At 41.9% G+C, this 27,441-nt stretch overlaps 2 protein-coding genes across 7 annotated transcripts in view; one reads left to right on the forward strand and one right to left on the reverse strand.

Annotated features, from left to right (window-relative positions):
* Window positions 1-27,441, forward strand: part of PAN3 (poly(A) specific ribonuclease subunit PAN3) — a 97,930-nt gene that overhangs the window by 69,271 nt on the left and 1,218 nt on the right. For 4 of the 6 annotated variants that reach the window (XM_066175935.1, XM_066175936.1, XM_066175940.1 and 1 more), the window contains 4 exons: window positions 348-477; window positions 3,862-3,926; window positions 4,652-4,790; window positions 7,768-10,712. In XM_066175935.1, coding sequence (XP_066032032.1) covers window positions 348-477; window positions 3,862-3,926; window positions 4,652-4,790; window positions 7,768-7,908 — 475 coding nt within the window. In that variant the 3' untranslated portion in view covers window positions 7,909-10,712. Of the gene's footprint in view, window positions 1-347; window positions 478-3,861; window positions 3,927-4,651; window positions 4,791-7,767; window positions 10,713-27,441 lie in introns of those variants that run through there. The other 2 variants (XM_066175937.1, XM_066175939.1) reach the window with 2 other exon arrangements.
* Window positions 12,122-27,441, reverse strand: part of FLT1 (fms related receptor tyrosine kinase 1) — a 108,695-nt gene continuing 93,375 nt past the window's right edge. Inside the window, exons 21-30 of the mRNA XM_066175934.1 lie at window positions 25,882-26,035; window positions 25,368-25,465; window positions 24,733-24,855; window positions 23,526-23,637; window positions 21,823-21,922; window positions 20,411-20,516; window positions 20,187-20,317; window positions 19,709-19,793; window positions 18,773-18,864; window positions 12,122-14,032 (exon numbers count right to left, since the gene is read on the reverse strand). Coding sequence (XP_066032031.1) covers window positions 13,831-14,032; window positions 18,773-18,864; window positions 19,709-19,793; window positions 20,187-20,317; window positions 20,411-20,516; window positions 21,823-21,922; window positions 23,526-23,637; window positions 24,733-24,855; window positions 25,368-25,465; window positions 25,882-26,035 — 1,203 coding nt within the window. The 3' untranslated portion in view covers window positions 12,122-13,830. The remainder of the gene's footprint in view (window positions 14,033-18,772; window positions 18,865-19,708; window positions 19,794-20,186; window positions 20,318-20,410; window positions 20,517-21,822; window positions 21,923-23,525; window positions 23,638-24,732; window positions 24,856-25,367; window positions 25,466-25,881; window positions 26,036-27,441) is intronic.

Here is a 27,441-nt window from a genome sequence, read left to right on the forward strand (position 1 = left end):
GCCTGAGTGAGAAAAGCAGAAGTCTTTTCTCCTTTCCTCATTTAAAAAACAATTGTGTTACAGTCTGGATCTGCATCCTTCTCTCTTTTTGTGTATGTTCTTGCTGTTTGAATGGGGTGAACTGCACAGTTTTGTGAAAGTATGCTCCTATCTTGTTTGAATAACTGACTTGATGTATACATGCAAATTAACTATGTTTGCTCTGATGGTGTCGTCTTTTAAGAAACACAACAATTGCCAACTGTGTGTATTTAATACAAAAAGTCAAACAGTTATAAATTCATAATGGAACATAGTGTCTGGCATTTGCAGAAAGTAATCTTTTGGTGGTTGGGTTACTCTGGCAGGTATTTGCTGACCGACCAAAACAGGCTCCGCAGTGTAAACGATATCATGCCGATGATTGGTGCACGATTCTATACTCAGTTGGATGCTGCTCAGATGCGAAATGATGTTATAGAAGAAGACCTAGCAAAGGTAAAATAGTGTACTAATTCCTGCAGAAAGACCTGTAGTCAGTATTCCTAGAGCTGTATCTTAAAAGGGGATGTTTTTTACTGGTTTCTGTTGGGTTTTTTTCCCCTTCTGTTTGTTTATTAACCTAAGTAATCTGCCTGAAGGCTTGACAGCTCTAAGCTCAGGCTTTTGAAAGCCCCAAAGCTTCAAGAATGCCTAGTTTTAAGATGTCCTCAGCTATGCTTTAACTGAAGTAGCATCTTTATTTCCAACCAATAGTCTTGGGGAAATGATGTTCGTTATAGCATGGTTAACAATAGCATTCTGAGTAAAGGAGGCCATGGATGTCTTGTAGATCATTACATACATCACGTAGATCATGTAATGTGTGCTAAAAGTCATACAGCAGTGTATATACAGCCTCCTAAGTTGTTAGGTTTGGATTTTGGTGTCCCTTCTCTCATAAGTTTTCCTTTCTGAATGAATTCTAATTCATGGAGATACCATGTTCAGCTTTCCTGAAGTGTGCAGTCTTGCTGTGGGGGTCTCTGGTGTTCAGTCAAGATATCAAGTGCTAGATGTAAAGGAAATATGTACTAGGTATCAAGTCAGGGTGTATTTGTTCAACAGGAAGGAGTGTCTGTTAGAAGCGACTGACAGCAGGATTTCTGCCAGGACTGAGATACATTACAGAATGCATTCATGGCCCTGAAAATGTGTGGGATAGGGTATTACACAAGGATTTAATTGTTGCCGTGCACCCCTACACCCGAGCAGGTGTTCCCATATTAGGAAGAGAGTTTTAAGCCTCATCCCTGAACTTGCAAGGAACTTGAACCAGAAACTTCTATGCTCTTCTCACCACAACTGGCCCGGTGCTAGGACAAAAGCACCTGTTGGACCCTTGAGCTGTACCTCAAGGAATGTAGCTATTTTCTATTGGGCAACATGCCAAAAACTCTGCTTAGATCATTGTGTACTTAAAAGAGAGCATGGAGATTCTTGGGGCATTTTTGGGATGTCTTAGCAGGTGTAAGGGATCTCCCTGCATTGTGCATGGCTTTTATTCTTTTGGGTTTTTGTAGCTTATTTTTGCTTTAATTAAAACCATTTTGGTTTTTCAAAACAGCTCTGATCATGCTGTCTTGCTAATTTCTCTTAGGCCATTTCCGGGAGGTTGCTGGCAACCCTCATAGTGCGATGAACCTTCGTGGGGCTAATAACACTCTGGCCTCACAGAGAAATCCATCATTTAAATCAAGTCATGTGATTCCTACTCCATTATAACCCCTCACTGAGAACTTTTTAACAGATAATAGGCAATCCATTTGGGGTTCTGATGACTTGGTTCTCTTGATTTCTCCAGTATGGTCCTGTTGGAGAACAGTTTTCCCCTTCTTCATGAGAGATGCTGAAATCTATCAGAAGCAAGGAGCTGTAGAAGAGTCAGGCAGTATCTGTGTACCTCTAGATGCTGAATGCCCACTTTATCAGAATCAACTACTAATCCTTCTCCAGAGGTGTTTAAGATCATTTTTTTTAAGGTGGCCTAAGTGCCTGCACAAAGCTGGGCAGATGGATTCTTTCCCATAGAAAAGATGGAGATCAGCATTAAGATTTCTGTATTTTTAATCAGGTTGTTTGAGCAGTTGCTAATCACCAGCAGGTGGGCAGAGCTACTACAAATCCAAGTTGTTGCTTAGCCCCCAGTTTGGCAATAGCTGTTTACCTGACAGTGATAAATACCACTTCTTAATTAGCTGTCATGCTGTAACTTGTTTGTACTACGACATCCCGTCCATTAGCATTAGAGCTACAGTATCCCTCAAGTCTAGCCTGGTACACTCTGTTCATTTTTGTTCCAAAGCAAATGCTTTGAAGGGAGTATTAGAAAAAGACTGGGAGGTGTGACTCTTTTTTTTTGTTCCCCCTCTTATTGTCCAAGCATGCAGTAATCTATAGCTTAGGGACTTCAGATGCTGGGAGTGGTTTGTATGTAGTTAATATCTTCGTAACACTCACTTTTCACAGAGCAGTAACCCTATTATGCTATTCCTTTCCTTCCTCACTTTTGCATTCATCATATTGATGTAATAGCAGTCAAAGCTCCTACGGAGAGTATCTCCCTCCTCACAGGCTACTAAGCCTGTGGAGAGGCCACCTGGAGACTTAGTGCCTGTGTTGTTGCCCATTGACTGGGAATCTCCAAGGTGGTGAACTTTGCATGGATGTAATTTTGGCTGTTGAGTATTTGACCACATACCAAAAAAAAATTTGGAAGTTAGACCAAATAGTAGACCTTTGCTAGCTGGACTGGGTTGGTTTTCCATGTCAGTGTCTTTAAGTGTAGCTACTGCTGTGGTACAAGCTGTTCTCCAGTGTGTTTTAGACTATTAATAGAAAGCTGCAACCCATAGGTTGTCCAAGGTCAGGCTGTTATTACCTTGACCTACTTGATTTACCCAGCTGTGCACAGTAATTACTCCAGACTGCATTCATTTGAAATCAATATGATCATGCATGGAATTAGATGCATCTTAGCATGAATAATGTTGTAGACCTGAGCCATTGGGGAATGTGAGTAATATCAGAGAGGATCTTTTCCTGGAAACTTTGATTTACACTGTGAGCAAAATTTTTGTTTAAGGTAAGCTAGGATGTTATTGGTTCTACTGCATCCTAAGTGATGTGGAAAAGCGTGCTAAATCAACTTTCAGTTGTGTGTATGCTAAGCATCCATAATTCTAATGTTCTGCCTCTGTGTGATCTCATTGTCATTGCTTTATTTCTGTCATTTATGGACTCAGCGTTTATACTCATTTTAAGATTTAGATTATCACTGCTTTGAAAAAACTTGTTTCAAAATTATTTTTGCAATCAACTATCATTTGAGTATTAGTCCGATGATATTGTTGCTAAATATTTACTAATAATGGCCTACAAAGCATTTCTAAAAAAAAATCTGGTAGATTGTTTCTTCTCATCTCTACCTGAAATAAGGTAGTGTACTGCATACTTCAGCATATCTTGGTAACTGTGTATTTGTGTGTATATATAAAAAACCCATATTCTTCTTGTTTAACTTACTGTATTTTAGCGTACCTGTGAGTATAGACTTAAATTTCCACAAAGAAATAGATTGCCTGGTCCAGTTCCTGCTGGGGCAGAGAGGTATCATTAGTTGCTGAATCTTCACGTTATAATTTGAAGTGCCAAAATGAACATTGGGCTACTGATATATAATACAATGCATTTGATCTCTGTCTGAAAAAATTATATCCTCTTCTCTGAATAAATAAGTCTTTGTAATTAATAGTGCTTCATTTGCATTGTTGCCATGTATCTTTTGCAAGTAAATGTCTTAATTTTGTTTCAGAGACTCTTAACCTTTTTCTTGTTTTCTAGGAGGTGCAAAATGGAAGGTTGTTTAGGCTTCTAGCAAAATTGGGAACAATCAATGAGAGGCCAGAGTAAGAAATACTTGTTTTTGTGGTTTAGAGTATGTAAAACCCAGTTTGCAATGCACTTTCTTCTTTCATAAATTTAAGCTAAATCTTTTCCCCCCTATTTGCCCCTGGAGAAGTGAGTATTTAAGAATCCTTGAGAAAAAATAGATAAGCAACTTTGACCAGAACTTGAAGTAGACAGGAGAAGGCTCCAAGTAGATATGCCAAAGTTCCTTAATTGTATTTAGTATGGTTTCTCTTAGCAGTCTCTTGTGAGGGGCAGTAGTTTTGGAGGAAATCGACGGCTTGCTTTAACTGAAGCAGAGGATGTAGATACTGGTTTTAAGCTAGTGAGTTTTCACCTTGTTTTTTTTATTGACTGACTGTATCAAAATGAAGTGTTCATTGTCTGTTTTCCATCCTTTTGCATAAACTTGAGTTATGTTTATAATGCCGATTTCTACATGTGTTTTACATGGTAAACTTGTTGAAGATAATTTTTGCTTTCTTCCATTATTTTTCTGTGCCTCTTGGAAGGCATTAGCTTTAGATACTCAAGCAGCTGAGAAAGTTTTTGTGTACGTTATCTTCTGTTTGTGGTGGGGGGGACTAATTTAATTGCGATTTATAGCGGGTAGATTAGCTGTGCAGTAAGATTACTCAGATGAGATTGAAGTGTCACTTAGATCTGTGCAGTTTGATTTTTCTTGACTTACTGAGCTTTAATCTGGGCCTTTGTTTTACACTAGGTTTCAGAAGGACCCAACGTGGTCAGAAACTGGAGACAGGTATTTACTAAAGCTCTTTCGAGATCACCTTTTCCATCAGGTGACAGAAGCGGGTACTCCTTGGATTGACCTCAGTCACATTATCTCATGTCTTAACAAGGTACACTGTACTTCAGTTAGCTTTTAAACCTTTGTTTGGGTTAGCTTTCTTTAAAAGAGTATTCCACTGCAAAGCAAGTTGGCATTACAAGGTTAATGCCGTTGGTTTAGCTGGCAGTTATTTGCCCCATTTTGGATTGAAACCATGTATTCACTAAGCTAATATTCCAACATCTATGGATATTTTAAATAAAATTAGTACATGAATATTAAAAAATTCTTAATATAGTGTGAGATACAGTATTAACTTTTCATTCTAGAATGCATTGATTACTGTGGATAAGCAATGCTGGTCCCTTTATGCTACTCTGGTCTTTCAACACAGCATAAAGGATCCATACTACTCCTTTAAGTGGGGGAGGTTTCTGTTGATAGTTATCACAAAGGATGGTCATGAGGCAGGATCCGCTCCTAAAATGTGCTGATGCAACTAGGAGAGAGGAGGGAAACTGCAGTAGAAATTTGTGCAAAATCCTTGCCATCTAGGACAGTGCTGGAAAATTTCTGTGACTTAAAATGTTAAGTCCACTTCTGTAATAACTTCCCTAGCCTCTCCAGCCCTTTGTTTTCCGAGGCTGACTTAACAAAGCTGTTTGCAGTTTCTAAGAGCTGTACCACTAGCAGAATTTTATCTAAGCACTCTCATGATTAATAGCAGGAGATGTGTGAGAGACTGCAAGATCTTCAGTAGATGAACTTGTCTTGCTCCATAACTTAAAAAGTATGTGAGCTGATTTTTTTTTTTTTTTTTGGTAGATCAGCTTTCAACTTATTTTACTTTGTTTTGCCAAACTTCAATAATTCATGGGAGGCTAAGATGCTGCAACTTTTTTTGTTGTTGTCTTTGTAGATGCTTGGTAATTTCACTTGCTCTGTAGAGAATGATGATGCAGACACTAACAATACAGTTTTAGTGCCCAATATTTTCTTTTCTAGGACTAGGATAGCCAACTTTCTCCTCAAAATAAAGTGGAATATGTTCAGATCCTTTGACGTGTAATAACTGTACAGTTAAATCTTTTTCTAAAATTGCCAGGGTTTCTAACCTCCTATTGGACACTGCTGTGCATTTTTTAACCTCCTTTTTATCTTTCTGGTTGGTGTCTGTAATCACTTTAAAAAGGACATTAAAGGGATTGAGGCTAAATCAAAAAGAAAGCATGTTGACATTCAAGTAGGCATTGAAATGCCATCATGATTTGAAAGCAGTGACTCATACAATACTGTAGCAAGAGGGGACAGTCCTGAATTCATAGGTCAGGTAAGAGACAATGTCAAAGAATGCCTTGTTCTATAAATGTTCATGGCTTACCTTTTTGAAACAGAGACTCTTCTCTTCTGTGGTTGTGGGCTCAGCACTCAAAAAATTCTAAGGCTTACAGAACTCTGCTTTGGAAATACACTCTAAAAAGTACTTCAGAAACTTTAGAAGTACTAGTAGAAGTTATATGGACTTTATGGTACTTGCCAAAAGCATTCCTTTTGAATGAAAGCTATTCTGTTGTTTTAAAAAACAAAAACCAACAAACCTTCATTTTCAGTGTGGTGTTTTGAGCATCTTTTCAGCTGAGAATAGTGATTTATGCCTCCACAGGAGGAGAGAAGGAAAACCATAAATACTGATGTTTGTAGTAGTTAGCACTGTGGCTTTCTTAATACAGATCTTCCATGTCCTACATTAATCAAGGTAATTCATTGATTTGTTATATGATGCTAATGGGATGAATAGTGGACAATATTTCAAACACCTTAGTAGTGTTAATATTTTGTAGTGGATGTTGGAAGACACTGGTGGTTTTATCCTCCTCTACAAAAATTAGAAGCTAATTGGCTTGCTTTTGTCCTTTTGAAACTGATCACAAAGCAGCAGCTTTAAAATGTGGAGGTTCCAGCTTTTAAGGTTATGCTCAAAACCTTGCCTTAGAAGAGAAATGCAAGAAATTTCTGGCTTGCTGTGTTGCTCCAGACAGCCGACAGTGGAACATCTCTATGACAAATTTAATTGTTTTCCTATCCAGTACAACATTATAATACATATATTTAAACCTGCTGAGGTTGTATTTCCAAAGAATAGATTGGTAGTGTTGTATCTCACTTGTCTCTGCCCCACCTTTTGTATTGGAATAAGAAAGACTGTGGTGGAACTATCAACGTATTGACTAAAACAAAACTACAAAAGTTCTGCGTAATAAGAGAGTCTGACAGTTCTCTATTGATGAACATTTCTTGCAAAGTGAGAAGAACATAAGAAATGGTGATGTAATGGGCTTCGCCATGTAAAGGGGGATATTCCTATGTTAGAAATTAGGATCTAATGGAATACAAAAAATAAAATGCATTTGAATTTGAGAAGTCAGAACAAACCATGAAAAAAAATGTGGAACAAACGTTGATCTTCAACGCCAAATTATCCATTTGGTTATGGATTGTTCCAAAGGAAATTTTTTCTTTCTAAGGGATGAAATGTACCATACAGCTTAGGAACTATCAGAAATAGTTTGTTTCCAGTACTGTCAAAATGTGAGGTTTGGGTTTCTACCAGTTTTCCATCTATTATCTCATTTCTGAGTGGACAAAAAGTAAATTACCTACCCTTTGTTTAGGCTTGTGGATGGTATGTGCAAATGTAATGTCAGATTTAGTTTTGTTCTTCAGGAGGTACGTGAAAATTTTGCCAGGCTTTCTACACAGGGAAGTATAGCATTGCAGGATTATTAGCTTTGTGGAAAGGGAAGGAAACAATGATAATCTAGTCCCAAGGTCTGAAACGTCCGTCAGGTTAAGACTAAAATGTCTCGATTTTTTGGCGAGGATGTTGTTGTGGTGCAATTCAGATCCTTCCTTTGTGTCCTGTTAGTGGATTTGAACTGCACCATAACAATGTACTTGCCAAGAAATTGATTGCTTTTGTTGTTGGGGAAATGTTTTGCCATTTCTTTCACACTTCTTTTATTTTATCTTTTGCATTCTTGTTACAGTTAGATGCTGGTGTGCCAGAAAAAATAAGCCTCATTTCCAGAGATGAGAAGAGTGTACTTGTGGTAACTTACAGCGATTTAAAACGCTGCTTTGAAAATACTTTTCAAGAACTGATTGCAGCCGCAAATGGTCAGTTGTAGTATTTGCTGAAAGCATGCAGGACATTGCTGAGGAACTTAACCTATAGCAAATTGCACTACAGCTGAATTGTTGTTGTCATCTCATTTCACATTTGGGAAACAAACAGGAGATGAGCAAAGCTGCTTGCACTTCAGTCAGGTACACTGTTACTTGAAGGGAAGAATGTTTCACTTATCCTAGAGCTAAGGCTGCCATTGGAGGCTTTATCTGTGAAGAATTTATTTTAGATTAAGGAACACATCAGGTGCATGATGTTCCTACTTTTATTTTTTCCACTTGTATATGCACTAATTTTAATTTTTTTAAGACTTTTCTGATCTTTGAAGTTTTGCCACATTGTATACTTAAGGGAAACTCTTTGCAAGGACATTTCTGGGATACATTTTTGTCACTGAGGAAATAGCAAAATTTATTCATTTTTGATATTATTTGCACCCAGAATAGCATAAAGGACCAGGTAAATAATTTAATAGAAGTTGTGTTCTATTAATGACCGTTTAGTTCGTAACCTCTGTAAAAGTGTGTTGTATGCAAGCTCTGTATGCCACCCACTGTTAGCTCAAAGAAATGTGAGCAGAAACAACTTTTTAAAACCAGTCAAGTGAAGTATTGATGAATTGACTAAAAAGGAAAGAAAGTCCCCTGTCATTTGATTTTAAATTTTGTCTAAGCGAAGTGACGGAAACAGCATAATGGGAAACATCTTTAATTTAAAGAGCATATCAAACTTGCTCTAAACGCAGCCAGCGCCTTTTAAAAACTGTTTGTACATTTTCCTGGTAGTCAGAAGCATTTACATTTATGCAATTTTTTTAATAGATTTTTTTTTAAAAGAAATTGTTTAAATGCCTGAAGTTTCAGGAGTGTATTACTTTAGGTTATTTACAGTATAATTTTTGTATAAAGTTCTGTTCTTTGAACCACAGCTTTATTATGGTACGCTACACTGGATACAGATACAAAGACACTGTTAAAAGAAGATTAAGTAAACACAGCAGTTGTCTGGCATCAAGAGCTTTTCAAGTTTTACGGCCTGAATCTGGAGGGATAATGATCTGCTGTGCCTTTGCAGTCACTGCTTAGCCCAAAGTAATATTACTTTTGCTAATACTCAACACATGAATATTCCTGAAGTAATTCAATCTCAAAAGTCTGGAATTTTGCTCCTCAATTACGTTTCTAATTTTTGGACATGCAGTTGTCTCCAAACTTGGGTATTCATGGGATTTCTAGTTAAACACCTACACTTTGATACTGAAGACTGCCAAATATGTAGGAATTTCCTTTCTTAAAGCAGTAGTGAAGACTGTATCTATCCTTTCCCAGCACTGAATGTTTTAATAGCACTGGGTGCTCACCATGAAGAAAATGTGGAAACTCAAAAGGTCAGGACAGACTCTAAGCACTTGCAACTGATGTTACTGACATCAATTTTAATAATTCTCAATATTTGTAGTTTTCAGAGAAGTTTTTAATATTTCTCTGTCCACTTTTATAAGCTTTAAAATGATTCTCCGCCTTGAGACTTGCATCAAGAAAAAAACAACTCTCTTCACATCGAAAGCTTTGAAGACTAGGGACATGCTTTACACATTTTAGAAAATGTGGTTGAATCCACATTAGATAGCATCAGTTGTTGAGTTTAAAAATCAATTATTGTTGCAATTTTAAAAGGAACATAATGTTTAATATTCAAACGATAACAGTTGCCAGAATGTTCTTTTTAATATAAAAGGAACAGGAACTTTGAAAAGTGAACATGCAGAACAGTCTTTTATCATTAGCTCATGTATTTGAGGAAGAGCAGCTGTCTTTTCTATGTTTTTTGACAAATCATATTGTAATTCTTTTGTACAAAAAAAGAAGTACTTGTATTCTAGAAGAAATGTGGAATGCTTAATTTATAAGCGGGCTGAGGTTTTTTCCAGTATTGTTTTCTTTGAAAATGAAAGGGGATCATCTGTTCAGTTGTGGGGTTTGGGAACCTTTGAAAATTTAATTTGTGGACCAATATTTTGTGAAAGTGTAAGGCAGGGGTAAAATAGGGCTTGAATTCTCATCCTTTTTAGACCAGCACACCCTCTGCAAGACATGTCTAAATTGCAAACCTGTGTGTATTTGCATAATGTCAGTTTGCTTCAGCCCCTAGTAACCTCAGGACTTGGTTTAAAAATAAAAAGGTAGACAGCTAATAAGTTTTCATACATAATGTCAGCCAGAAAAATATTTGGTGTCAGGTAATACATAAAATTAAAAAGAAGTTGAGCTTTGTTTTCTATTTATTTTATTTGGTCTGTATTTGGGAATGATTTGAACAGTCTGAAGTTCAGCTTGGGTGTTTTTTTGGGGAGAGCCCTTCTACCCCATTTTAATTCCATTTAGAAGGTTGTCCTAAAGTTGTAGTTTGATCCATTCATAGGAAGAACTGTGTATCTGTATTTAAAAGAAGAGTCACCAGGATGTGCCCTCCCAGATGGGAAATTTATTTCTGACCTTCCTATTTTTTACAGCTAAAAGCACAGAAGGGACAACCTTTGAAATCATCTGATGTTGGTCATTTTAATTTTTGTACCTGTTTTAAATTCTGTTGCTGTATTTACTATATTGTAAATATTTTGTTGAGGGTACCTATGTATTTTTGATTTGCCCTTGTTTCAGTAATTCAGGTGTCAACTGCTTCCCCTAAAAAGCACCAGTATGTTAAGTTCTAATGTCATGATCCCAGTATGTGTTACTCATCTTTAATCCTGTTTTCATTGTTCATGTGTACAGCAGTATTTTTAATAAAGAATACCAGAAGTAACGTGGCCTTATTTTGACAATATGAAGTTCTGAAGTTGGATCCAGGGCTTTTCAGCTTTGGTGCCGGAATTTCATTTCCTTCTGTCTCACGCTTCTTTTGTATTCATTCTGTCTGCAATGCAGAGTTTAAACAAACGGGAGTCACAGATTGTGTTTAGTGCTTGCCACTTAGAGTGTATCAGGTGTCCTAAAACTGAGAGATATTGTTCACTAGAATTGTATTAATGCATATTTCCGTAACTCCTAAGTCAAATCCCATCTGCTTCAGTTTGATCAGGTCTGCTTTACTCTGCTTTACTTTTGAAAACTCTGCTCAAGTACCCTTACTTCCATGGTTTTTGAGCTTTTTTTGCTCAGTAACAAAATATGCTAATTTCTCTGAGAATTTGCGCGTGGAGTCACGATAACTTCATTTCACAGAATTCTTTTTCTGTATTTTTAACCAGCAAATGTTAGATGATTTGCTGGTGGGATAAAGTCTCCTATAACCATCCAGTGCTGACCATGCTTATGGAATATGTAATTTTGTGTAATATATTGTTAATTGTCAATAGTCCCTGCACATATTTAACATGAAGTCATTATCACTAAAATTGCAGTATTTTAGGAATGTTATTATATAAGCTGCAGTAAGTTTGATTGATGCATGTATCCAGTCTCCAGTTTCCTCCTTAGTAATGTGCGGCAACAGCTACACAACTCCTGCAGCAGTTGATGATCCAACTGTGTTCTGCTTTCCCAGAGAAAGTTTCATCTCCACTTGCTTCTAGCCCATGGAGAGCCCCTCAGATGGTTAAATGCTGTTTAGCAGAGAGCACTTGATTGAACATCTCTGTGGAGGCAGCGTCCCCAGCTTCAGATGGATGGGGTGGGGTCGTGGGGGTTCTCTGAAGAAGAGCCTCTACCCATGCCTAAGGGTGCTGCCTGCTGTCACAGTAGCTTCAGAACAGGCTTTCTTGGGGACACCTTAGCTCTGTTTGCTGTCCTTTGGTCTGGTGTGCGTCTTCTAGCTGCTGAAGGAACCAGGAATGGTGGGTGGTTGGGTGGATGTTTGTCAGTGTGCTGCTTTTTTTCCCCCCACTGTGAAACCTTGCCTCTCCCAGAAGCCAAGTTGAATTTTTGTCTCTAGACAGCAGTAAGCACTTGGTAAATATGCTGAACCTAGGGGATGTCACTCACACATGGAGCAGTGACAAGTGTCTGTCACTGTAGCTGCTTTGCTGTGTGAGAAGTGTGCCTTCTGTGTGATTATTCCATGTTCTCCTTCACTCACAAAATGAGCCTGTGGGATGGATGTGTGCCAGGTGTTTGCACTGCCCAGTGCTGACTTGTGTGCCACAGCAATCTTTGACACTGGCAGAACTCTGATTTTTTTTCAAAAGCAAACTTTATTATATGAATTTAGTAGTCAAATACATTATAAAAGACAGAAAATGCAAGACAAAATGGGAGTTATTCACATCTGAAGACACTTAGGGGTTCATATAAAAGTAATCTTTGTAGTCCAGTTTTCTTAAATATTTATGCACAAAAGCATATTTATATATTTACACAGTGCAAACACATCCTTTGAGATGCATCATCCTGTAACTATTCCTGCTCAGTTCTAGTAACAAAAGAGTTCTGAAACTTCTGTTTTGATCAAGATCAAATATGCTTTACTGACAAGAGACAGTGCAATAGATACTTAAAACTGATGATCTCTTGTGCAGAGATACTTAGCTCAGAAGTAGTGGTACATATTTATTTTGCTTGAATATCAAAGATAATTTTTATTTGGAAATATGCAAAAGGTCATTTGCCTTAAAGTCTGTTAGTGGGTTACATTCACAGCTCTTAAGCTGAATTCTGAGAGATCAAGAGATCATATAACACGTAGCATTTGAGTTAATACATATTTTAGTGGACCACGAGGAGTTGAGATTGGGCTGTAATTGATTTGGCAGATATCAGTGCTACTGTGTTAAATATCCAACTCTCATTTTAATACTGCCTTCAGAGGTGAAAGGGAATGGGTGCATCCTAGTGCTTCTCCAGGAAAGAACACTTACTACCTTTCTGAGATGCTATACAAAACTCTGTTGCAAATGAATGATACATTTTTATTCCTGTACATACTGGTAACTTAACATGGAAATTTAGGTGTCTTCATAGAAAAGAAGACCTAACTTTACAGATTGTCTTGTAATTTCTAACTAATCTCTTCAAACTCTCAACTGATCAATTAAAGTATGTGCAGTCTAGTAGTCATCCTGTCTTTGCAGACAGATTCCCATAAATATAATCAGTGCAGTGTTAGAAGGTCTGTGAGGTTTTGTGGACAGAGCTTGGCTTTAACTTACCTGCCTTGTGGTTTGGTTCCAGTGTGTGTGCTTTGTCTTACTGACAAAGTACACAACTTCAATATTTACTTGATTTCAGCAGGATTGTTCAAACTGAATTGAGATGTATTCCCTGTTGTTACAGCCCTGGTTCTGCTCTTAGTTCTCCTCTATCCTTGCCAATTGTGTTTGGCAACACATTTTAAATTCTTGCCTTGCAAGGCTCCCTATAGCATCTGCCATCTGGAGCAGTAAGATCCATATAATGCCCCATCCCCAGTTAGCTTATTCAGCTTCTCCAGGACATCAGCCTTCCCACAAGTTTCTCAAAGCAGTTTCCATTAAAAATATAGTTTGTGGCCTGTTTCTAGCTTCTTGAAGGCTCCTTTATTTTCTGGCACATCACATAGCCCAGCAATAGGATGCAAATACCTCAGTGCCTGGTGCAGATTCCCAGCCCTCCTGGGCTCTCAGCTGCCTCTCCCAGTCAGGACAGAAGCGACCCAAGTCTGAGCAGAGGCTGTAATAATGGCCTTCCAGGTTTTCCTGGATGCAGAAGCACTGAGCATTTTTAGCGAAAGCTATTGGTGTTGAGCATTTGGGAAAGTCAAAGTTTAAGCAATAATATTTTGCTGTATTTTGAATACTTGTGCTGCAGTCTAGGAAAAGCAGATCATTGGGGTTAAGCCAATGATAACTTTTTAAAGTTTTATAGTAATTAAAATAATTTGGGTCAGAGTTTTTAAACTGACAGTATTTCATAAGAACCTGCATGTTTAGGTCTTGGCCTCGAAGTACTTAAACTGGTGGCTGAGAATAATGGACAACAGAATTGTAGTCAGGAGGAGAATGGCTGGCATTCATTTTCTCCAGCATCGCATAACCACAGGTGTATCTTCTCTTGGAGTCACTGAGCTGGTCACAGCTGAAACTGCAGAAGCTTCTTGGCTTGGTTATTCCAGAAAGCACCGACTCCTTGCTCCTGCTGGCACCTTTAGCACTGTAATAGAGCAGTGTCGTTGTGAGCTTTTTTAACATGTAAAAGTTTTTGTTTTAGTGACTTGGGCAAAGCCAAGTCACAAGAAGCAGCTTTGTTTATTGTCACATGGTGGGAAGGGCATTGATGCAGATGGACTTGCTCAATGGGAGTGCAGAACAGAGGAATGAAGGAGCCCTCCTGTGTTCCTTGTGAGTCCCCTTTAGAACAGAGGCGCTGTGAGTGAACACCACTGTAAAAGGTGTTTGTGTTCATTGTATCAGTCCTGCTGCTTGTGGGGAGTACTTGACTGCTCAGCCTAAGCTCTAATTGCTCATTTGTGGTGGGTGCTGGGGAGTGAAACCTTACTGCAGGGTGAAGCAGTGACGAGTGTCTGGCAGCTCTGCTGATGCTGAGGTGGTCTATCCTCACATCTAGATGTTTCTTCCTCAGGGAACAGGAGTTTTTGGGCAGAAGTGAAGTGATGAAAGATCTCAAACTTGAAAAGTTTTCTACTTGAAAAAAAATTTTCTACTTGAAAAGTAGGAAACTACTACTCTGGGTATTCCCAAAGCCTAGTGCTGGGATGAATTTCTAGCATAAATGGCTGATGTTTGTGAGGAAGGGCATGAGGTCTGGCTGTCTCCTCTTTTTTGGCTTCTTTTGACAGCTGCCATGAACTGCTGGTTTGAATTAAGTGTTTTCCTGTCCCGTAAAAGGACCAGTTACCCTGTAGGCTGCCTTTTATAAGATGCCCTTTACAAAGAGGGGTTTAATGTCTTCTCAGCAAAGCCACTTTTAAAGGCACTGTTTGCCTTACAGCACTTTCTCACCCATATTCAGAGATCACTCTGTTTAAAAGGGCTCTTCAATAATGAAGAAAATTAGGGCAAAGAGAATTTTCACACCATTGAACTTAGATACCAAAGATTTATCTGTCGACAAAGGACAAGCCATAGCATTTTTCCATCATTGTTTACATGTGAAATCCTAAAGTAAACCTGTTGGACCACAGTGTCTAAAATTAGATTTCCTCCCCTGTATTTTTATGAGTTCACGGACAATCCACTCCTCACCATTTATAAGGTCAGAAACATTGGCAGCCCTAGTCTAGAATTCCAGGGAAGACAGTCAGAGCATCTGTTGAGGTTTGCAGAGCCCAGTGTTGTGCTTTTCATTTTATTTTGCACTGTTGGGTCTTTAAGTCAAACTACAGAAATATTAGCACAGGACCATTTGTGATTACAAGTTACTCCTAGATGTCGCAGTTTCTCAATTTCTTAACTCATAAGCCTGTGTGGTTTTTTAAGGAGTGTGGTCTCTGTCTTCTTACTGTAGGAAATTGGAAGGTCTCCCTAAAAAGACCACCCCATTACATTTATTAGTAGATTAATGGAATTCATCAGGAGGAGCCCTTGTGATGAGGATTGCAGATGCATCCCATATTTTTATATTGCATCTGTTGGCAGATGGAGAAGTAATCGCCTTGGGATATATTCCATAACTATGACAAGGTTAGTCACAGACTCAGTGGACTTTTTGTGATGGGTTTAAAGAGAAAAGCCTTTGTGATTTACATTGTAATTGTGAGTCTTTGGGAGCTGGCAAAAGAGCGTGCACGACAAGTTATGAGCCTAAAAACCGTCATGCTTTGATCCTTTCATCATCAGCAGCCTTTTGCTTCCTGAGATTTTTCTTGTGAGCTAGACTTGGCTTCTGCTTTAGTAAACCTTTATACCAGCAGAGCTGCATCTATTAATTTTATCTGGAGTGCACTGCTGTACCTGGGCATGCATTCCCACAAAGAACTTTGAGGGAGCTCAAGGGGTTTTGGCATCTGTAGTCAGGCTTCATTTTGAGACTGAGTTTACAAGTCAGTGAAGGCTTCTCTAGCTGTGGACTATCTTCTTTCCAATCTAGGAATGTAAATTGGAAACTGTTTAGTTGGTCTTTAATTGGAATTGTTTGTTGGAGGAAATGGCTGCTGGTTTCCTGCCATGTTCAGGACCAGAGTGAGGTTACAGACTAGCTGCAGCTCTTGAGATGCTTGTTCCAGCTCACAGGAGGTGGAATTCTTGCTGGTTTTCTGGCTTTGCAGTTTACACTGACTCAAGGATTTGCCCTGGCCCAAGGATTTTGGCTTACTTGGGCTTTTTGACCAATACTGAAAAGCTAGAACAGGTTTGCAGCTGGGATCCTTTCCACATGCAAAGGAGCACAGCTCAGAAAATTGCCCCCAGTCTTTTTACCTGAGGCTTCATATTAAGAAAAACCTCTCTTACTGTTGCTCAAAATTCCATTTTTCATCTTAGTGGCATTAGCAAGTCCAAGACATGTTGTAATCATTTCTATTTTGTGCTCCTGGCCACCATCTGGGCCTAAGGGGCTCACCAGGGTTTGGGCTGATGTTCTTTCCTATAGTGAAACCCAAGGTGAGCCTTGGCATTAGTGCCTTTCCCTAGGCAGGAGAAGTGGAAGCCCAAGAGGAGGTGCCTTGCCAAGGTCAGGGGGGTATCCCTGCACTGTCAGGCTGGCTTCCTGCTCTGCTTTGTCCTGTGCGTGGCTCTCGGCTTTGTCACACTCAGCAAGCACTACTGCACATGCTGCTCTCTTCTGCAGTCAACCGATCAGTTTCCTCCGAAACAAACCCTGGGTGGTCTTCTGGAGACAAGTAGGGTACTCTGGGTTTGACTCCTTCCACACCATGCAGTTCTTCACCTCTGCCCAGTCTGAATCTTCCAAAACTTTGTTACAGTGAAGGGATCTAACCATAGGTAAGCTGCTGCCAAACGGAGGTGAAATGATTCCTCACCCTGGTGCTGGCACCAGCTGCCCTGACAGTGAGCTACTACTGCTCACTCAGAAACTATTCTGACAATCTGGCAACCTGAATCAGCTCCCTGCAAGAAAAGCCAAGCTGAAATGTCAGCACAGGAACACAGAGCAGGATGCCTGCGATGCAAGGGAAGAGGCAGACTGTACATCTGCTTAGATCCGTTTCCATGTGTCAAATCCCTCCAGACTCCACCTTGCTCAGGACAAATTTTAGGGGTATTTACTGCTCCAATTAATTATAAGTAAAGGATGCTTAGCTAAGATGCTACCACTTTTAGGAATGTGTGCAGACTGAAGGGTCATTGCCTGCATTCACATCCGTGAGTGCTTTTGGCACAGCGCTAGAGTACCACTTGTTTAGCTTGCAGGCCAGATGACCTTGTATGATCTCAGCCAACCACTGTTTTCCCAAGGATTTACATTCTAGCAGCCACTGTGCAGTTTGATTTTTTTCCTTATCCAAGTTCTTCTGCATTTGAAAATGCCCCTTAAAGCGCTTCCGGCAAGATGCTCGGGACACACTCCATGGATTCTGTGCCATGCAAAGAAAAAGGCATTTCATAAATTTCATTTGTGGAGCTTGCCATGTTGTCTGTGTGGCTGACAGCAGCCTTCAGAAATACACAGAGAAAAAATGAGTTAAACCACTTCTTGGGAACATTACATCATTTGGAACCCTGTAATATCCACATACACTCCAAGCTCTGTAGTCCCTGGCTCCTCCAAAGACAGCATGCCACAACAGAGCCGAAGTACCATAAAACTGCCCGTTTTCTGAAAGGTCAAGGCAGGAGAAAGGGTTTGCCAGCATTTGTTCAGAGTGGCTTGTGTTGCCCTGGCTCCGCCACTCATGAGCAGAGCTCCACTGCAGGCTCTGCCAGCAGCACGTTTACTCAGGCCCAGCTCTCCAGCCCTGGGAGTGTGCGCGCTTTCCTACACGTATTTCTGTATCTTCAACCAACACCCTCTAAGTCACTGGAATTTTTCATGAAGCGAGTCGTCTCTGCCTCAACTGCACATTTCAGCCAGCTCTGATTGTTCTTGGAGACAATGCTACACCTCCCAGCCTGCCCAACTGCAAGGCATCGACAAGTTTGGCAGTGGCAGGATGGCAGGCTGGCCTTGACCTCCTGCCAGCAGGAGATGAACGATGGGTTGGGTCTGGGCAGTCTCCAGGCTGGCTGAGAGCAGTGAGCTGAAACCAGGACACTGCCAGCTTTGCAGCGGCTGGGAACTGATACAGCGCCGGCATTGAGAAAATAAACACTTCCCATTTACAGGGAGTTCATGTCAGTGCAACTCATTTCTTAAAGCAGCCCTAGTTCCCTGCTTGGGCAGCTGTCAGGAATTAGGTGGAGGAAGATGGCCAATATATTCAAGTGCTTAAAGGCAGGAAGAGAACTGAGGCCCTCACATCCATCTATTGTAAAGTTGCCACTTTAGCATCCTGAGCCCATGGGTGTTAAATGGGCCATGCTTAGCTGAGTCATGGAAAAGAAGGGTAAAAACAAGCACAGGGGGCCTTGTCCCAGCTGGGGTGCCCTTGGGACTTGCAGAAATAACTGCAAATCCTTCACAGCCACACGTTTCTCCTCCCCTATTATTTAGGGCTTGTTTCCTACAGTTACCTGCCTCCTACCTTAGTCCACTGCTCTCTGGCATTAAATTGAGCATTAGGTGGATCAATAAGTGCTAATAAATCATACTGCTGATGTGCATCAAAGGGATTGAAAGTTACTTGCCTCCTCGAAGATATAGGTGTGGAAGATGTTTGACTGCAGATTCAACCAAGCAACACACACCTCAGCAAGAATATTTGCAGGGACTGGGAACACCTCATCTATTTTCACAAGGCATTATTTAGCACAAGGATCTTGAATTCTCCTTTGCCATCTAAAACCTGAGAAGAAGGAAGCATAAAATACAGACCCAAAGAGTGTCCGTTTCTGCTTGCTGCCTGTCCATGTGAAGCGTTTCAGTTCCTCTGGAGCCAGCACCATCCCACTGTCTGCTTGATAATCCTTGAGGAAAACAAAAAAAGATGCAGTCCTGTTAGGTGCTAACTGTATTTTTACAAAGGACTCAGTTCCTCTTTGGTCTGATTTACAGCATCCTTCTGGTCATTGATGCTGAGACAGCTCTAGGAGACAGCAGCTCTGTGCTGCTGGAGGTGCTGCAGTACGCAGGTATTTAATGGTGCCTTTCCAAACCACCCGTGCCTTGGGGTGCAGCAAACAGGTAATGTTAATGCAGATCCAGGGTGCTCAAAGAAAGGTGTCTACTTGCAGTCTGAGGCTCTGGCCAGCCACCAGTTCAACCCTATGAGCGCCACTCCTGCTGCTTAATGCATTCTACTAGGTCACTAAAAGCTTGCCCCGGCCTCTTGCCCATGCCCATCCCTACCAGGATTGAGTGTGTGTCCCATTGTTAGACGTGGCTCCAGGTTGTCCATCTGATAACAGGACTTGTTCCTACCAGGGACCTCTGATGGAAAAGGGACTGACAGTCCCCCTTTATGCATTACTATTCAGATGAAAATGCAGATCCCAAGGGATTTTAAGTGTCTCTTGCATGCCAGTGGGATTCAGGTGGGGCTCTGTCAACTATACCTTGCAGACCTCCTGGAACTGACCGCTTCTTGTCAAGGAAGGAGTGTTTGCAGCCCATGACATGGCCAGCAAGGATCTCTGACCCCCATTTGTAGGGCAGTGGGATAACCTCTTGTTGCAAGTACAGCTAATTCTGCAACCTCATATCAGAACTTTTATCAAAGCAGTAACCCCCTGTCCTCATTATCCCTGTATAAACGTTGCACATAAATAAAAAGAAATACATGGCATATCATTTGGTCCAGGAGTCACTTACGTTAAATACAAGCGTTTCCTTAATGGGAAGCTCTTCAAATGTCTTTATGCGCTGGGGAGGGTTTATTTTGAAAGTGTTTATGTATCTGTTCAACAAGAAAAGCAGGACAGTTTTTGGTGAGAGTGTGAAGTGCACAAGCAGGAAGTGTTGGGTATCTCTGTTTCTTTAGGCAGTTCCCAGCTATCTTCGAGGTAGGTCATACAAAAGGGACTTATTAACCAGACCTCACCCAAATCTCATTCCCCAGTCCCAGGGTACACACAGCCGTGCCTCTCACAGGGCCTGGACCCTGTGACCTGCAGGTCCCCCTGGGCAGGGGCACTCCAAAGAGCCACAGCAGTGGGTGACTCAGCAACTGCTGGGACACTCAGGCCATCTGTGGTCTGTCTCTGTTTTGTCCCACCCAGGTCCAAACTGGGCTATGCAGCGAGCTATCACCCCCGGCAAACACACACAGTCCTAATCTTACTTATCTCACCTGACATCTTCAGTGCTTCCACAACTTGAGCTTGTAACAGGAAAATTTTCTTTGCACAAAGGATCAGATGCAGGGGGAGACCCACTTTCTGTTGAAAATATTGTGCCGAGGGGTATGTAGTCTTTACCTTCCTAAATGCGAACGAGAAATGAAAGTGTTATTCCTGGGTCCACATGGCCAGTTGGCCCTGCCTCGGTGACAGCACGCGGTTGTGACATTATTACCTGCTGGACATTTGCTTGCAGCAGGTCGCCCAGCTTTTTCACCAGCTCGCAGAACCGTGGCCTGTCGTTGGGATTGCTCTGCCAGCAGTCCAGCATGATTTGGTAACTGTGAGGACAGCAGCAAAGTGAGCACATGGTGGGGTCACAGCTCTGTTAGATCCAGCGCAGTCTTTGACAGCTTGTCATCAATAGACATGGATAGATAACTCCTCAACCTGCTTGGTTTTACAAAGATTCTCTCTAACACTCTCTTCCTAAATTTAAAGCAGTAAGCTTTCCATAAAAAAGGAAAACCTTCCTGCAACACCCCAGAAGACAACATCAAAAGGATAATTCAGCCAACCAGTCATACTTCCTTTTTTTCATTCATAATCAAGCATTAAACCTTTGTATTAAACATCTATTAACTGGCAATGTTTAGGTTAAGGTATCCTAAAGGCATCCTAAGATGACTTATATGGATGTGTCACTTCCTTGTATTGGTTGAGCCGAGCTTTCCTTCCTGCAATAAAATATGTGGAAGAGGAAAAAAAAAAAAAAAAAAAGCTCTTATTTACTGTCACTAGGATAATAAAATTAGTCAATGGGCAATACTCCCAGATAGGCATGGCTGGCTTGCATCCTTTTCTTCTGCTAGAACTATTTTTTGGTAAGTGTTGCTATTTAGAGTTTTGACATAGCACTCGGGAAGGCACCAAGACACCAAGATTTTGCCTCCAGAGGTAAAATACCCTGGACATGTTCACGGTCCTCAATGATTTGTGTGACAGGGTGAATGTTCAGTGTGCTGCATGTGCCTCCCCAGGCAAGGTACTCCGTCCTGACCCACCTTGATCTCCAAAAAGGTGTTGGCCATGCAGTTGCAGCTTGAGACTGCACCTGAAGGTAGGGGAGCGGGGAGTGACGGCTGACATGGCGGTGGAAGGACTCAGACAACCCGGGCAGGGAGGCTGTGGGTCCCTTGTCACCTTCCTTTGCCATCAGACACAGTGTACAGGAAAGGGTGGGCCCTCATTACCCGAGTGATTGCGAGGAAGCCTCCACTGTCACTTCCTAAGTCAAGATGATGTTAATAATGTCACAGTCCTCCAGAACTTATCTGTGTGAATGTCGGTAAATATTAAACCTGGCAAGGAATGACCTTCTTCTTCCTCCTCCTCCTCCTCATCCTCTTTGCTCAGCTCCCCTCAGAGCACAGCCCTGGTGGTGCACTGGGCTCAGGTCCTCGTTGCCCCCTACCTTTTCCTACCCTATGGGAGAGCCCGGGGTTAGGGTGGGGGTGCACAAGAAGATACCAATGCATGATTGGGTTGTTTTTCCTTAGGCTGGTACAGGATCCTTTTAGACTGGAACATCATCTGCAGGGCAGCCCAGCAGGGCAGTGGTACACAAGGCAAGCAAAGGCATCTTACATCTCCTCAGTTGCTTGCTCTGGGGCTCTCATTCTTGTGCCTTCCTTCAGCCTGCTGCAGAAATCCTCGTCTATTTGGACTCCGGGGTAAGGAGAGGCGCCTGGAGGTGACATTGGGAGAACAGAGACATGCCTTGAGTACCTGTGACCTCGCTGTTGCCCCTGTGCATCTCCCTCAAACTTGGGGTGTGCATCATCAGGTTGCAGAGCTGGGGGTCAGCGGGTGGCCCCCCTGCAGGGTCTGGCCCTGCTGGATGCCACAGGCAGGGAATTACTGCTGGTCATGCTCCAAGCCCCAGTCTTTGGAGGGGGGGCAAGATCAAGGCCACAACTACTGGTGGGGCTTTCCTGGCCTGAATAGAACAAATGCACATGAATTTTACTTGAACACTGTCCCTTGAAAAGCCAAGTTTGATCTTCCTATTGGTTTGGACTACTCCAAATTCTAGTGAGCACGATATTAACAAACCCCAAATGCCCAAAATCACTGTGAAAAATTTGAAATAATTGTTTTAAATCAGATCACAGAACATCTGTATTGTTTTTCTATTTTCTGTGTTTTTCAGATGCAGCCTGATTGTATTGTTGGTCTTTAATTTGTTTTTCTGTAGACAAGATCAGGAAAAGGGAAAATGAAAGGGAAAAAAAAGGACCTTTCATAGAGTCAGAGAGTCACCAGGTTCAAGGAGCTGGGGCTTTAAGAAAAAAATAGCAGGTATTATGAGGCTGACCATAAAATCACAAGAGTTGGCAGGCTGACCAACAACATGTATTTAAACTAATAAATGATTGATTGTCCTGAGAATGGAATAGTATTGTTTCCTCTGCTGTTCGCCTCTTTTGTCAGCCTCTGTGTTGAACTCAATTAAGATTCTTCTATTCTGACAGTCATTGTTGTTCCCACTCAGTGTACATCTTGTGTCCTGCCTTTTCCACATGAAAGAAAGGAAAAGAAAGGCTTCACTGGGTTTTTATTTCAGATTGCATGCTCTAGTTCGTCCTGCGGCATCAGTGCAGATGCTTTTTGCCTGCTGTGTCCAGTAGCCTGGGTGAGGAGGATGCGGCTAGATCCCTCCTGGGCTGGGGGGACCTCCTGGACTTGGGCTGGAAATGGAGGTGATGGAATCTGAGACATGCAAACTGTGGGTTTGGCTGCCTTGCTCCCACAAGAGGAATAAGAACCTTTTGAGCGAGCACTCAGCTCATGGCACTTGGTGTCTTGAATGCTGTCTGTGGCACGGGAGGTGGTGCCTTGGTCTTTGGCAGCTGATGGCCCAAAATCACAGCTCTGTGTTATACCACAGGGTTCCACATTCAATTAAAATGCTTTAAAAATTGCCTGATCTTCCTGGTGAGTGCCATCAGTCAAAGCACTGTGACTGCTCTGGCTGTGCTGCCCTGCATCCTCTGCCAAGGATTTCTGCAGGGAAAAGTGAGATGCTTAGGTTTTGCCCATGGCAGAAGCAGGTGGTAAAGTTCTCAGATAGCTGTGTTGTCCTTAAAGGCTTTCATCTTGGCAAATGAGCTTTCAGTGCTCTTAAAAGCACCAAAATTTCTAGTTCACAGGGGCACGATAGTAGTCCCTCTGCCTCTGATTTAGGTCTTTCTGAAATACCTCCCATAAGATCATTGAAGGTAATGGATGTTTCCCCCAAGCTGCAATGCCCACTCCTGTCAAGCTCCTGGGGTGCAGAGTTAACATACCCAAGGAAAATATCTCCCACAGCAAGACCCCATAGGACCACACGTCGCTTTTTGTATTGTAGATTTTATCAAATATGGATTCAGGAGCCATCCACTTGAGAGGAAGTCGAGCCTGGAGTAAAAGGGACGAAGCTGACTATTATTTTCAAAGCCTGAAAGATTTTAATCATAGATGAATCAACTATATATTGTTATGTAAATAATTACCATTCAAGCAGGAACCTGTGGGATTTCCTTACAGGCAGTCAAGATAAACCCACACTCATTCATACACTTAACAAATTGTCGGAGTAAAAGGCTGTTTTTAAAAAACATGTGGCACAAAACATGAGACATTGGAAAACCTGTGACCAGGCCTTTTCTTTACAGGGATGTGGGAATGTGTAGGAGCAGAGGTCTCTTGCCAGCATCATAGAGACAGGACAGAAAGCCCTGCATCCAAGCCCCAACCATTCGGTAATGTTGTTGGAGATATTCTCGGGGAAATTTTCAGAGCCAGAATTGCAGGAGCACATCAGTAACCCTCAAAGCCCCCTCAGCACAGCTTGTTAGGGTGTCCTGAGCAGTACTAAAGCTATGTTAAAATTCCCCAGTTAATAAGCTATTTACAGATATGGGAATAGCTGGCAGGTAGGTGAGACCTCCAGAAAGAGACTCTCTGCATGACTTCAATGCCCATACCAAATTCCCATGTCATGGGTGGGTGCAAGCACAGTTTGCTGGCCCAGCCCTCCACAGCAGGGCTGGCAGGGCACTCACTGCCTGCTCTCTGCAGCAGGGGGAAAAAAACACACCGAGGAGGTATTGGAGCAGCAAGTCCTGATCAGCTGCTCGGGGCACCACGAGCAGGGCTTGGCCCTGGCATGGGAGCACTGGGGGGTACACACCTTTTTTGGGAGGGACTGTTTTCCTTGAAGGAAGTTTATGGAGCAAAGGGGTTATGGTGAGCCCGCCAAGAAATGTCTAAAATAAAAAAGTATTAACAGGGCAGAGCTGTGAAGCAGTTAGCATGTTTAAGCCTTATGCCCGAGGATAGAAATGTTTCCCAGACCCACAACACATCTGGACAGCTCGTCTTCACATAAAAACCATGACAGATTTTGAGCTCTTAAATTCGGAAAATGTGAATGTCTACAGGACGTTTTGGTGGACAGTTTGAACTGACATGTTATAAGCATTTGGGTAAATAAACAGCATTTTGACTTACATCTCCTTTTCTCACATAATCAGGATTTTTATAAATATCTCTTGCGAGGCCGAAATCACAGATCTTCACAACATTGTTCTCAGATAAAAGGATGTTTCTGGCTGCCAGGTCACGATGAATGCACTATAATAAAACAGTTTCACAATCAAACTGCATTTCCTTATTCATGCCCACAAATTTCCTGTCTCTCATATCCTTTAAAAAATTATTATTATTGATAAATTTAATTTTTTAGGGAAGTTGCCTGTAGTTTACATGAAGTTACTGTAAACAGTGGTAATTATTTTTTAAAAAAATTACCAAGTCCAGAAAGTGACAAATTTGTAAGCCCTTTGACATTTGCAGGGAAAGAGCTGAATCATTTGGAGCTCCCTAATATAAGTTGAAATTAAGGAAAAACCTGCCACACCCAAAAGATCTTCCCCAAATGAATGAGCTTGACCCACTGCCTTCAGTCATGATCCTGTGTTTATGGACTGTGGATGCTTGGATAAACACAGTTATATTTATAATGCCAAGAGGAAAACGGCTCTTCCTTTGGGACCTCTCCCAAGGAAGGTGTCACTACAACGTAGACATGATTTCCCCTCTGAATCCTGTCCTTCTCCAGTGAAAACCCTCGGTGCAAAACTCACCTTTCTGGAGGAGAGGAACTCCATGCCTCTGGCCACCTGAAAGCTGTAAGAGATCAGGTCCTCCATAGTGAGGGGCAGCTTGTACAGGTCATCAGCATCTGCAGAGGTGGAAAGCAGGGTTTGTTACAAAGACCGCTCACAGGCAGCTGTTTTCCCCCTTTCTTACAGACCCCATTATTCCCATAAAGTCAGTCTTCATGGAGGGATATTTGAAGGTCAGATACTGTCATTGGAAACAAAAATAGTGCTTGCTTTACACCCTGTGCTTTGGACACTGCTGTGTTTTCCCCAAAGATAAGGAGCAGTCAGAAGAAACAATCACACATTTTCCTGTCAGATTTAGTAACCCTGGAAATAATCTTTTTTTAAATCTTCTACCCTCTGGACATGACCCTCTGAGCATCTCCCACGGATGTTTATTAGGGTGATAAATGAGGAAAAAAATTTCAGGGATTCACAGTATGTTGTAAAAATATCCCAGTCCGTGTAGGGACAGGAAGGAATTAATACCTACCCTCCTCGTCCTCCTCCACATCACTCAGACTTTTATCTTCCTGGAACCCAGAGCTCGCAAAGCTGTCGCTGCTGGTGACACTGGCCAGCCTTTGTTTCTTGCTTTCCACTGGCTCAATATTCTTTTTCATTGCCTCTCCCTGTAGAGAGGAGTCCTTGAAACAAAAAGAGGAGAAGAGGTGCTACATCAGAGCAGTGGAGGGGGTGGGGAGGAACCAGATCAGACTGCTGTTGCGTTTCTGCTGAGCTGGTGGTCTGTGGTGTGGTCATATCTCTCAGGGGCAGGGGTGCCAAGTGCCTCTGTGCCAGGCAGGGGCTGGTGGCAGGGCAGTGCTTCACCAAGGTCATCATCCCAAGAAGGCAGAAATTTGGTGGCTTGGGAACACCAGCATATGATTTTGGGGTAACCAGGGCAGTGGGCTACCTCTGCCCAGTGAGGATTTGCAGGGGTATGGATGGACCTGTTTGCTGGGCTGTGGCTCATCTCAGCCTGAAATGGGACATCTGAAAGGGCCCATTTCTGTCCAGCAGACAGAGAAGGAGCATGAAAGAGCAAGTTGAGAAGGTTATGCCCACAATGGAGGTATCCCAGACCTCTCAAACATCAGCTTTTGGTCCCAACCTGTTTAAGACATCTGTCTGTATGTCGCTGCACAGGGTTTGGTGTGGGCTTGTAAGCCCTTTCCATGAGGAGCAAGGACACTTGATGTTTGAAGCAGAGCTGCGGTTGGAAGTGACTGCCTCTCTTCAATGCCTTTATTCGATGCTTTTTTCCTATGGCCAATCATGTGATGGTTTAACAGGACACAGGCAACACTGTTTGGAAAAAAGCTCTCTCACTGCTACCTGTAGAGCAGCCTGGCTGCCTGGCTATGCTCTTGCCCCCTCTTACTTTTCCTCCTGTCCTGCAGCCATCTCTATTCCCTGTGCATGCTGGTGCAGAGCCAAACTTCCACCTCCTTCCTGCCCAGGCAGCCTTTCCAAGGGTGCCAGAGCATGGGTGTGGGAAGGGGGTATGGGAATGACTCTGCTCAGCATGGACCCTGCCCAGCCATACTCCCTGCTGAGCATCTGACTCCAGCAACCATGTAGAGGAGGAGCCAGCTGCTGTGTCTCATGTGGAGTAAAACATGGACAGCCTTGGGAGCAGACAAAGGCCTTTTAGAGGCAGATGTCCTCTTGAGTGAGGTCTCCCACAGAGCCCTCCCAAAAAAAAATCCCTGAGATGCTGCTGAGGGTTTGGCTTAGCTGAGCTGCTGTTCTGTATCCAGGCTCCTAAGTCTCATGTCATAACCCTGGATCCTTTGGAGGATTTTTTTCTGGAACAATTTGAATTTTCTGGGACATTTGGATATAGGTTTGTAATAAGAAACATATCGTGAATTTGATTCAGAGGGCTGTGGGATATGAGGACAAGACTCTAATCTCTTTTCCTTCTAATAGTTCTTCTCACACAATAGTAAGATTACTTGTAAATCTCCGAATATTTGAGTGTCATGGGACATGTGATTTAATTGATATGATCTTGTTTGTGCTCCCAGCAGTACTGAAATAAGTGGGC

The sequence above is a fragment of the Chamaea fasciata genome, unplaced genomic scaffold (assembly GCF_029207755.1).
Source record: "Chamaea fasciata isolate MVZ Bird 193981 ecotype frontalis unplaced genomic scaffold, bChaFas1.0.hap1 SCAF_2, whole genome shotgun sequence".
Classification (NCBI taxonomy): domain Eukaryota; kingdom Metazoa; phylum Chordata; class Aves; order Passeriformes; family Sylviidae; genus Chamaea; species Chamaea fasciata.